General features: G+C 30.5%; 1 protein-coding gene across 1 annotated transcript; it reads left to right on the top strand.

The window, feature by feature from the left end:
- Window positions 1-9,114: 9,114 nt before the first annotated feature.
- On the top strand, window positions 9,115-11,572 carry LOC128127169 (uncharacterized). Its single transcript, XM_052765596.1, has 3 exons — window positions 9,115-9,686; window positions 9,984-10,088; window positions 10,248-11,572. Exons 1-3 carry the CDS (start codon window positions 9,378-9,380, stop codon window positions 10,317-10,319), a joined length of 486 nt encoding a protein of 161 aa, XP_052621556.1. The 5' UTR covers window positions 9,115-9,377; the 3' UTR covers window positions 10,320-11,572.
- The last annotated feature ends 1,088 nt before the right edge of the window (window positions 11,573-12,660 follow it).

The following is a 12,660-nucleotide window of genomic DNA, read 5'->3' as shown; positions in this document are numbered from 1 at the left end:
TTACAAATGACGCAGGCTGTCCCGAAGAAAATGCATACGTTCTTGAGAGTCGCGTCGATAGGCAACTTGAGGAACATTCCAGACTTCGTGAGCTGTGGTAAGGCCTAGGTTTCGGCCATTGCAGCTTCGGTGAGAGAAGATTGAATGATGAGAAACACTTTCTGATATGCTTTGAGCTAGGAGGCATACACATGGTTTGGGGTAGAAACACCAGCAGCAACATACATCAGGGTCTACAGTTTTTGGAGGTGCGACTTGGGTGTCGTTGATGTGGCCCGTTAATTTTGATATGTGAGAAGGGTGAGAAGATGATTGTGCCATAGTAAGTAATTTGTGGGGGATAGTTTGACAGAGTTTTTTGCAAAAATGGGTTGAAAATAGAAACCCTTTGTAAAAATGGGTTCATTCTTATTTGATTTGCAAAAATGGTTTTTTTTTGTGGCCCCACATAAAAAACAAACGTATTAATATATAATTTTACATTTTGGTCCCTTTAACTTTCATAATAATCCCACAACTTATATATTATTTAATTTTTATATCTTTAATTTTTTAAGTTTATATTTTAATCTTTATTACATATAATATATAAGTTTATTATTCAAATTACATAATCGGAATTTATGTAAATATCAAATATTTCTTATATATATATATATATATATATATATATATATATATATATATATATATATATATATATATTATGTCAAATTATTTGTAGAAAAAAACAAAACTCATTGAATTGTCATTATTTATCTGGAAAGTATATGTCTTAATTGTCACTATCTACATATAAAAGTAAAAGTATGAATTGTCATGTTCATCTGAAAATAAGTAAGTAAAAATTAAAAAAATAATTATAACTTTGTTTACCTTTAATTCATTTTCTGATGTATATATTGAATTCATCAGTTTAGTTTCCATCATCATTTTCATAAACCATAGTTCTCACAAATTTGAAATCCCAGCTTTTCTTCTTTAATTCTTCAGTCGCGTTTGTGACTTCATACACGAATTTTTCTTCGCAACTAAATTGTAAGGTACATAATCTTGTCTAAATTTCAAATATCTAACGTGAAACATTATATATAATACGATAATTTATATATTTTATCTTATTGTTTATTTTGCAATTACAAATAATGTGGCCTGCGAATACTAGTCTTGTAGATCTTCTTAACAATTATGGAGTACACAGCCAGTTAAACCTATTGATTTTGTCACCAACCCCTCTGAGGTACAATTTTATTTACCTAATGGTGCTAGATGTGAGAAAGATAATGACTTTGGATTTGATGAACCCAACTCCCAATTTAGTGAAGATAGTGTTAATGAATCATTAAGTGATGTTGGGGATGAGTCTGACGATAATGTCAATGAAACTCCGATTGTGAGTAACCATCCAGTTATGAACTTTATGAATGATATTGGAGACGAAGGAGACGATGACATAGTAGATATTCAAGACAAAATTCATTTAGATTTTTGGAATGAATCTGAAAACAAAATAAGGTTAGGAATGTTGTTTGAAAATAAGGGTCAGGTAAAAAAAGGCAGTAAGACTTTGGTTGATATAGCAAAATAGAGAGTTTAAGGTATGTGAAAGTAAAAGTAGTTTTTGGATAGCAAAGTGTAAAAGTCTTGGCGGTGAAGAAGGAAGTTCTAATACTGACCCATATACACTGAAGTGTGCATTATATGTTCGTGCAATGAAAAAGAAAAATCATCATATGTGGAAGATCACACGTTAGGTGGATGCATATAATTGTTTTGGATCTTGTAGAGGCAATGACAACAGAAGTCTAAACTCTGCAACTATAGCCTTCTATATCATCCACTCAATTGAAAAAGATATTGCTTATCCATTGAAACATATACAGGCAGATATTAAAAATATTCTAAATGTTGATGTTTCTTATTGGAAGGCATGGCATGGTACGAGGAAAGCCATAGAGAACATTTATGGAGCTTAGGAAAGTAACTTTGCAAAGTTACCCAAGTACATTGCAACTTTGCAAACTTCAAATCCTAATACTGTCGTGAAATGGTTTCATAATCCAAATGGCTCATCACATGTGGCAACATTTAAGTATATTTTTTTCGGCTTTTGGACCTGCAATTAATGCATTTCATCTATGTCGACCTGTTATTTCCATTGATGCTTGTCATTTGAGAGGTTCGTAAAAGGGTAAAATGCTTATTGTTGTTACAAAAGATGCCAACAATAATATATTACCGGTTTCTTATGCCATTGTTGATGAGGAAACTACACACAGTTGGAGTTGGTTTTTGTATCAGTTCAGACATTTTGTTGCTCAAGACAGACAATTGTCTGTTATTTCAGACTGACATCAAGGAATAATTCACGCAATGGAAAATCTAGAGGAATGGAAAGAGCCAGTGGGATACCATCGATTTTGTCTTCGACACATCAGAAGCAATCTCATGAAAAAGTACAAGAGCGTGAGGCTTAAATCATTTTGTTGGGATATTGGAAGCACCACACAAAAAAGAAAGTTTGTGAAGTATAAGAAACAAATCAAAGCAATCAATCTTGAAGCCTGGCAGTATTTAGACCAAATTGATAAAAGTCAATGGTATCTTTTTTATGATGAAAATCGTCGATGAGGGTCGTTAACGACAAATATATCCAAGAGTATGAATAATGCGCTACGAGGAGCAAGACAACTACCTTTTAGGGCGTGTATTGATCTTACATTCAATAGAACTATGTAACATTTTAGAAAACATAGTGATGCTGCAATGAATTGCAATACACCTCTACCATCACGTATGTGGCCTCTCTTTCGTAAACATGACACTTCTGCACAAAGTCATACTTTAACTGAGTTCAACTATAATGAAGGTGCCTATAGACTTGTCACCAAGTTACTAGTAAATGAAAACGGAGGAAATACCCACACTGTCAGTTATTATCAACATACATGCACATGTGGTAAGTGGCAGATGGAAAGATTCCCTTGTTCACATGCTCTTGCAGTTTGTCGTTTTAGAGGGGATAACCATTTTTCCATTATCAATCATGTTTACACAACTATGACGTACAAGCAACAATATAATGACGGGTTTTCACCACTTTCTCATGCTGATTATTGGTTAGAGGCTAACTGGAGTATTCAAGCAGATAACTCAAAATGTGTTGTCGGTCGAGGTCGGAGGCGTGAAAATCGATTTCGTAACGAGATGGATGTTCACCATCCTACTGAACCTCGTAAATGTGGACTATGCCATCAACCTGGTCATAACACGAGAAATTTTTCAAATTCTCAACCAAGATTCAATGCGATGTGAACAATGTAACTTTTATTATTCTTGTAATTTTATGTTTAATTTAGTTGTTAGTTCATGTTTAATTTCTTTTGTAGTTGTGTCTTTAATTATCTTGTAATTTCGTAATTTCATAACATGTAATATATTCGATATTGGTATCAATTAGAATGTGTTTATTAAAACTTTCTAATGGTGTAAATCGCAATAACATAATAGACATATTTCACTTGTATGTTTTTAATATATACAAATTTACATTTGTTGTAAAAAAGCTTAAAAAATAAATTTTTTATTAGAAAAGATATAAAATAAATATAACACATAAGTCATATGGTTATTATGAAAGTTGAAGAGCCCAAAATGTAAATGTACATATTAATATGTTGATTTTTATGTGAGGACACAAAAAAGAAACCCATTTTTGAAAATGAAATAAAAATCAACCCATTTTTACAAAAGGTTTCTATTTTCAACCCAATTTTGCAAAAAAAACTCTAGTTTGAAGAGAAAGAGAAGAATGAAAGATGAGTTGACACCGGTCATGGTGAGAAAAGCAGACCTAATCTGATACCATATAAGGCTTATAATGTTCACATTAAGAGATTTCATTGTATTTCAATACTATATCATGAGCATACTTTGCTAGTGTCAAAAATAAACCATCATCTGTGTAGGATACTTCAAGACCCAAAAAATAATTCAAAGCTCAAAGATCCTTAACTATAAATTCAGAGTGTAATTTGGAGATGAATTTACAAATGACGCAGGCTGTCCCGAAGAAAATGCATACGTTCTTGAGAGTCGCGTCGATAGGCAACTTGAGGAACATTCCAGACTTCGTGAGCTGTGGTAAGGCCTAGGTTTCGGCCATTGCAGCTTCGGTGAGAGAAGATTGAATGATGAGAAACACTTTCTGATCTGCTTTGAGCTAGGAGGCATACACATGGTTTGGGGTAGAAACACCAGCAGCAACATACATCAGGGTCTACAGTTTTTGGAGGTGCGACTTGGGTGTCGTTGATGTGGCCCGTTAATTTTGATATGTGAGAAGGGTGAGAAGATGATTGTGCCATAGTAAGTAATTTGTGGGGGATAGTTTGACAGAGTTTTTTGCAAAAATGGGTTGAAAATAGAAACCCTTTGTAAAAATGGGTTCATTCTTATTTGATTTGCAAAAATGGTTTTTTTTTGTGGCCCCACATAAAAAACAAACGTATTAATATATAATTTTACATTTTGGTCCCTTTAACTTTCATAATAATCCCACAACTTATATATTATTTAATTTTTATATCTTTAATTTTTTAAGTTTATATTTTAATCTTTATTACATATAATATATAAGTTTATTATTCAAATTACATAATCGGAATTTATGTAAATATCAAATATTTCTTATATATATATATATATATATATATATATATATATATATATATATATATATATATATATATATATTATGTCAAATTATTTGTAGAAAAAAACAAAACTCATTGAATTGTCATTATTTATCTGGAAAGTATATGTCTTAATTGTCACTATCTACATATAAAAGTAAAAGTATGAATTGTCATGTTCATCTGAAAATAAGTAAGTAAAAATTAAAAAAATAATTATAACTTTGTTTACATTTAATTCATTTTCTGATGTATATATTGAATTCATCAGTTTAGTTTCCATCATCATTTTCATAAACCATAGTTCTCACAAATTTGAAATCTCAGCTTTTCTTCTTTAATTCTTCAGTCGCGTTTGTGACTTCATACACGAATTTTTCTTCGCAACTAAATTGTAAGGTACATAATCTTGTCTAAATTTCAAATATCTAACGTGAAACATTATATATAATACGATAATTTATATATTTTATCTTATTGTTTATTTTGCAATTACAAATAATGTGGCCTGCGAATACTAGTCTTGTAGATCTTCTTAACAATTATGGAGTACACAGCCAGTTAAACCTATTGATTTTGTCACCAACCCCTCTGAGGTACAATTTTATTTACCTAATGGTGCTAGATGTGAGAAAGATAATGACTTTGGATTTGATGAACCCAACTCCCAATTTAGTGAAGATAGTGTTAATGAATCATTAAGTGATGTTGGGGATGAGTCTGACGATAATGTCAATGAAACTCCGATTGTGAGTAACCATCCAGTTATGAACTTTATGAATGATATTGGAGACGAAGGAGACGATGACATAGTAGATATTCAAGACAAAATTCATTTAGATTTTTGGAATGAATCTGAAAACAAAATAAGGTTAGGAATGTTGTTTGAAAATAAGGATCAGGTAAAAAAAGGCAGTAAGACTTTGGTTGATATAGCAAAATAGAGAGTTTAAGGTATGTGAAAGTAAAAGTAGTTTTTGGATAGCAAAGTGTAAAAGTCTTGGCGGTGAAGAAGGAAGTTCTAATACTGACCCATATACACTGAAGTGTGCATTATATGTTCGTGCAATGAAAAAGAAAAATCATCATATGTGGAAGATCACACGTTAGGTGGATGCATATAATTGTTTTGGATCTTGTAGAGGCAATGACAACAGAAGTCTAAACTCTGCAACTATAGCCTTCTATATCATCCACTCAATTGAAAAAGATATTGCTTATCCATTGAAACATATACAGGCAGATATTAAAAATATTCTAAATGTTGATGTTTCTTACTGGAAGGCATGGCATGGTACGAGGAAAGCCATAGAGAACATTTATGGAGCTTAGGAAAGTAACTTTGCAAAGTTACCCAAGTACATTGCAACTTTGCAAACTTCAAATCCTAATACTGTCGTGAAATGGTTTCATAATCCAAATGGCTCATCACATGTGGCAACATTTAAGTATATTTTTTTCGGCTTTTGGACCTGCAATTAATGCATTTCATCTATGCCGACCTGTTATTTCCATTGATGCTTGTCATTTGAGAGGTTCGTAAAAGGGTAAAATGCTTATTGTTGTTACAAAAGATGCCAACAATAATATATTACCAGTTTCTTATGCCATTGTTGATGAGGAAACTACACACAGTTGGAGTTGGTTTTTGTATCAGTTCAGACATTTTGTTGCTCAAGACAGACAATTGTCTGTTATTTCAGACTGACATCAAGGAATAATTCACGCAATGGAAAATCTAGAGGAATGGAAAGAGCCAGTGGGATACCATCGATTTTGTCTTCGACACATCAGAAGCAATCTCATGAAAAAGTACAAGAGCGTGAGGCTTAAATCATTTTGTTGGGATATTGGAAGCACCACACAAAAAAGAAAGTTTGTGAAGTATAAGAAACAAATCAAAGCAATCAATCTTGAAGCCTGGCAGTATTTAGACCAAATTGATAAAAGTCAATGGTATCTTTTTTATGATGAAAATCGTCGATGAGGGTCGTTAACGACAAATATATCCAAGAGTATGAATAATGCGCTACGAGGAGCAAGACAACTACCTTTTAGGGCGTGTATTGATCTTACATTCAATAGAACTGTGTAACATTTTAGAAAACATAGTGATGCTGCAATGAATTGCAATACACCTCTACCATCACGTATGTGGCCTCTCTTTCGTAAACGTGACACTTCTGCACAAAGTCATACTTTAACTGAGTTCAACTATAATGAAGGTGTCTATAGACTTGTCACCAAGTTACTAGTAAATGAAAACGGAGGAAATACCCACACTGTCAGTTATTATCAACATACATGCACATGTGGTAAGTGGCAGATGGAAAGATTCCCTTGTTCACATGCTCTTGCAGTTTGTCGTTTTAGAGGGGATAACCATTTTTCCATTATCAATCATGTTTACACAACTATGACGTACAAGCAACAATATAATGACGGGTTTTCACCACTTTCTCATGTTGATTATTGGTTAGAGGCTAATTAGAGTATTCAAGCAGATAACTCAAAATGTGTTGTCGGTCGAGGTCGGAGGCGTGCAAATCGATTTCGTAACGAGATAGATGTTCACCATCATGCTGAACCTCGTAAATGTGGACTATGCCATCAATCTGGTCATAATAGGAGAAATTTTTCAAATTCTCAACCAAGATTCAATGCGATGTGAACCATGTAACTTTTATTATTCTTGTAATTTTATGTTTAATTTAGTTGTTAGTTCATGTTTAATTTCTTTTGTAGTTGTGTCTTTAATTATCTTGTAATTTCGTAATTTCATAACATGTAATATATTCGATATTGGTATCAATTAGAATGTGTTTATTAAAACTTTCTAATGGTGTAAATCGCAATAACTTAATAGACATATTTCACTTGTATGTTTTTAATATATACAAATTTACATTTGTTGTAAAAAAGCTGAAAAAATAAATTTTTTATTAAAAAAGATATAAAATAAATATAACACATAAGTTATAGGGTTATTATGAAAGTTGAAGAGCCCAAAATGTAAATTTACATATTAATATGTTGATTTTTATGTGGGAACACAAAAAAGAAACCCATTTTTGAAAATGAAATAAAAATCAACCCATTTTTACAAAAGGTTTCTATTTTCAACCCAATTTTGCAAAAAACTCTAGTTTGACATTGATCATGTGGAGAATGGTGTAAAGAGAAAGAGAAGAATGGAAGATGAGTTGACACCGGTCATGGTGAGAAAAGAAGACCTAATCTGATACCATATAAGGCTTATAATGTTCACATTAAGAGATTTCTTTGTATTCAAAACTATATATTACTATACTAGTTTATAACCCGTGGTAACCACGGTTACAAAATTAATTAAACTTTCTAAATAAAAACTCAAAACTATTAATTAATAATTTTAAATAACTGATTAAATAAAATATATTTTTTAGTTATATATAAAATTATAATCGTTGATTCATATAAATACGTAAAATATATCATATTATAATTTGTATAAATTTTATTTTATTATAATTGGTATAAATTTTATTTTATTTTAATTCTAATATTATTAATTTAATGTAATTAAAATGTGATTTAAATTTTGGAATTTGAAATTTGAAATGAAGAATTAATAGATTGACAAGTGTTATGATATTAATTACAAATGTCAATAGATTGACAAGTGTCATGATATTAATTACAATGTCTAATATGGTGACACATGACAAAAGAGCTACTCTTTTATTAGAATAACTTGTTGTGAGACCCATGTGATACATGGGTTTATTCAATAAAATAAACACCTATGAAAATCTAAAAGTTTAGTAAATTTGAATTTATAAAAAAAATTATTTAATTGTTAAAGTTGAAGTATTTATTTATCATTTAAATTTATAAAAATAATTTAAATAAATAAACAATTAAAATAATTGGATTCAATTTAAAAGTATAGAAATTATAAGGAAAGTTCTATTAATGAATTGGATATGCATTTATTATACATTTATTACATTTAATTTAAATATTATATGAAATTTTATAAAACGAAAAAAAACCACAAAATAACATGTGGATATTATTTAATCCACAAAATGACATGTGTCATAATGCATTAGAAGATGACATGTGGCAAAATCATATTTATTTATTAGGGTAGAAGATATAATACATAAGGTACAAAGATAACATAACTTCTAAAATAATGAGAGACTAAATAAATACAACAAATAATTATGATTTATTTCTAATAAGGTATCATTATTTAGAAATAGTGAATATATCTTTTAACATTTAGTTTGATTGATTTGACTAACATTGTAAATGGTTTACAATGGTGCCTATAGAATCCCCTCTATGTCAGTATGTCTTCATCTTCTTCGACCGTTGAAGCTTTTGTTTTTAGTGGGTTTCGTTTTTGTTTTGTCGGACTAAAAAAACAATTAATAAAAGCAAACACCAAGCAGTGCAGCATCACATTGGTAACAAAACAACAAAACAGGGTACGTTCATGACGCTTGCATACAAAACTCAAAAGATTTCTGGGCTCAACACCCCACTAATCACTCTCACACTCACCTGCTTCGACTTCATTTCTTAGCCAACAAGTTTCCTCAAATATATAATATAATTATAAACCCACGTCAAAATTCTCATATTAACTTCACTTATCTTGTGCGAACATTGTCGTCTTTCAGAGTTGAGGCCATGAGGCAAAACAGGAAACAGAGCATTGTGAACTATGGGTACGAACCCTCTGCAGACGAAGACGATGGTAGTTATGAGAAATCGGAAACTGAAAGAGCGGTTCCGGTGGAGATTTTTCGTCGGAGAAACAGGAAAAAACGCCGATTGAAAAAAAATGGCTGTAATTTACAGGATCCGTTAGTAGTATGTGGTGGCGATATCATGTTAATGATATTGAGCTTTCTCGACGCACACAGTGTGGCTTCATCACTTGTTGTTTCTTGTAGATGGCGTAGAGTCGCTTGCAGTGATTCCATTTGGTCTGAAAAGGTAGACACACACACACACTCGTTGTTCTTTACTATCTATTTTCTTTTTTGTTTCTTAAAATGTTACATTTGTTTGCTTTTTTTTTGTCCATATGATGATTTTGGTAATGGTTGGTTGGTTTTGTTTATAAAGAGCTCCATAAATAGTGGTAGTCATCACTCATGTCACATAAGGAGAGCTTTTTGTGTATACGACTTGTTTGATGCATGTTCATCATCATAGGTACTTAGGTAGGGTAGGAATTGAATCAAAGATTGCGTAAATGACCTAATTGCCCTCTACTTTCTTTGTTTATAGATCAAAGAGCTATGGGCTGACAAAGCTCATCTACCTCGTTTTGCCCAAGTTGAGGGGTTGTCAAAGTTGTCTGCTTACACCTTATCCATTCAAGATGGCAAACGGGTAAGTCTCTAAGTATATGTGGTCGTAGGCTTGTAGCATTAAAGAAGTGAGAATCAGGTCTTAGGTTCTGGTCTGTGTGGATATGACACATACCCTTCTATTTTTTTTAGATATTATATTGACAACGTTTGTTCTCTCTTGGCTTGTGTTCTTTATTAGAGTCGAATCTTGAAGGAAGATCTGTGGGATCATGTTTGGGAGTTTCACTTTAAAGAGGCACGTGTTTTTTAATTCTGATGTTTCTTTATTAAAATGACTAAATGCAAGAAATAGCAACACAATTATATTTGTATCTTTATAATTTTATTTGTATGTTGAGATATGTAGGTAATAACGTTGTATTATCAATTTCTTTTTTCTGATTAAAACATTTTACTTTGAACAATCTACCGGTTATAGCAAATGAAAATTACTTTGTAAATTATCGTTAGATGATATTGATATAATTCGCTATATTTTTCAAAGTACAATGCTTTACAAAAATGAACATAGGATGCTATAACAAAAAGAAAATGCAAGTTGGATGCTATAATAAAGGGCTAAAAACAAGAAATAACAATGTACTTCCTCTTCCTAGGTTCATTTCTTTTATTGTAATTTCGTTTTTTTATTATTAAGGCATTGTACTTTGAAAAAACCTCCAAATTAAATGGTTTTACTTCCATCTTTAGTTTTTATTAAAGAATTATACTTTAAAAAATATACCCAATTATACCACTTTGTAGTCTAGTCGGATAATAATATATAACCCTAAGATTTCCTCCATTATTCCAAAATCATATAATTTTATTGTTCGATTTGATTCAGAGTGTCCCAGAATACTGGCGGAATTTGGATCCATATTGGAGAGGAACAGGGCCACCGATGCATCGCTACTTCCATGAAGATGGAAGCCAAACTGCTGATGTTGATGATAAGGTATGGGGAGGCCATGAATGCTGTTACTCCATTGTTACAAGCTTCTTAGCAGATGGAAGAATTCGGGAACATTATGTAAGAATCAACAGTTGGCCACAACTTTCTATATCGAGGAGGCATGATTGGGGTTGGGAAATGTCAAATGGCCTCTATTTATACTCGAGTGTTCCCGATACTTATAAGCCAGGTGGCACTGGTCCCTATCTTCCTGTTCATTAATTAATTTGTGTTTCTTGTTTTGTTTACCAAGTTTGTTTGGTTATAGGTTTTTGAATATTTTAGATTGATTTTGCTAGTTTTTTTTTTTTTTTTTTTTTTTGCGTTCAATATGTGTTTATTTGGTTTTTGGAAATTGCAATGACTTTTTTATTTTTTGAGGAAGATTTCAAGTTGAAAGTTACATATTCGCCCATTACCGTTGATTTAGAAGATGTATTTGGTGATCTTTATTGATGACAATTTTAAGTATTTGAGTAACATAAAGATTTTACTTGAACTATGTGCATTGTAGATGTTACAATATGATTTTACATGTCATATGTTTCATTTGATTGATTAGTAACTATAACTTGTCTTCATGCCATGCCATCATAATTCAATTCAAATCAACAGTTACTTGTTAATTACTATAATTCAGAGTACTGTATAATAAGAAGAAATTAAAGTTAGATAGCTATTTCTTGCATTTAGCCATAGGTTTAATTTCAAAATTAAATTATTATTTATTGAAATGTTCAAGTATAAACGAGTTAAATAGAAGACCATGTCTATATGCTTCTTTCTATTGTGGTCACCTTTTATGTAGATACTAGAAAGATATGTACTAGAATAAAGTTATATAATTTTATTTTTTTAGTTCACATTTTAAAAATAATAAGACAACTACTATAAAATAATAACACTTAGATTAAGTTGATATATAAATTTGTATTTAATTTGAACCATATTGCAAAATATACGTCTATTAACATCATATCATTCAATATCATTTATCTATGGTTTTTATTTAAATAAAACTAAACATAATTTTCGATTTAGTATTATAGTTTAGCATTATGATCGATTAATTTAGAAATTACTTATCTATTGTTTTTTTGTTTTTTTTTGTTTGTTTGTTTTTTTTTTGTTGTTTTATAACTTTTATCATTATGGTTAATTGATACATGAAACATTGTTTATAAGTTAACGCAATGTAATTTTCATGTTAATTAATTAAAAATCACTTATTTAAAAACAATTGAATTATAATAAAAATTGTTTTTTTTGATATTTTTATTTAATTTGACTTGTTGTTCTATATTTACAATATTTAAACTTTTATTAACCAGTCACCTAACGGATTTAATATAATATTTATATTAACAAATAAGTGTATTATAATCAATGTTCTAAAAAGCTCGTCATGACTCCAAGGTTTGTACTTATCGCCAAACTTTGACAAAATGTCGCATTAAGTCAAACATATATATAAAAATGAATAATAGTAATATATATATATATGTATATATATATATATATATATATATATATATATATATATATATATATATATATATATATATATAAGTATTAATTATATACAAAATTGCCGCCTTAAGTTCCGATTTACAAACGACGTGGCTCGCCGTTGCTCAAAAAATCTTAAGGCTTGACA

This window comes from Lactuca sativa, chromosome 1 (genome assembly GCF_002870075.4).
Source record: "Lactuca sativa cultivar Salinas chromosome 1, Lsat_Salinas_v11, whole genome shotgun sequence".
Lineage (NCBI taxonomy): Eukaryota > Viridiplantae > Streptophyta > Magnoliopsida > Asterales > Asteraceae > Lactuca > Lactuca sativa.
Note: the sequence above shows the minus strand (reverse complement) of the source record. Positions and strands in the feature narration are given on the sequence as shown.

Coding starts and splice junctions, on each gene's coding strand:
- LOC128127169 (XM_052765596.1), top strand. CDS start 9,378: ATGAGGCAAAACAGGAAACAGAGCATTGTGAACTATGGGTACGAACCC. Junction 9,687..9,983: donor ATTCCATTTGGTCTGAAAAG/GTAGACACACAC, acceptor CTTTGTTTATAG/ATCAAAGAGCTATGGGCTGA. Junction 10,089..10,247: donor CCATTCAAGATGGCAAACGG/GTAAGTCTCTAA, acceptor GTTCTTTATTAG/AGTCGAATCTTGAAGGAAGA.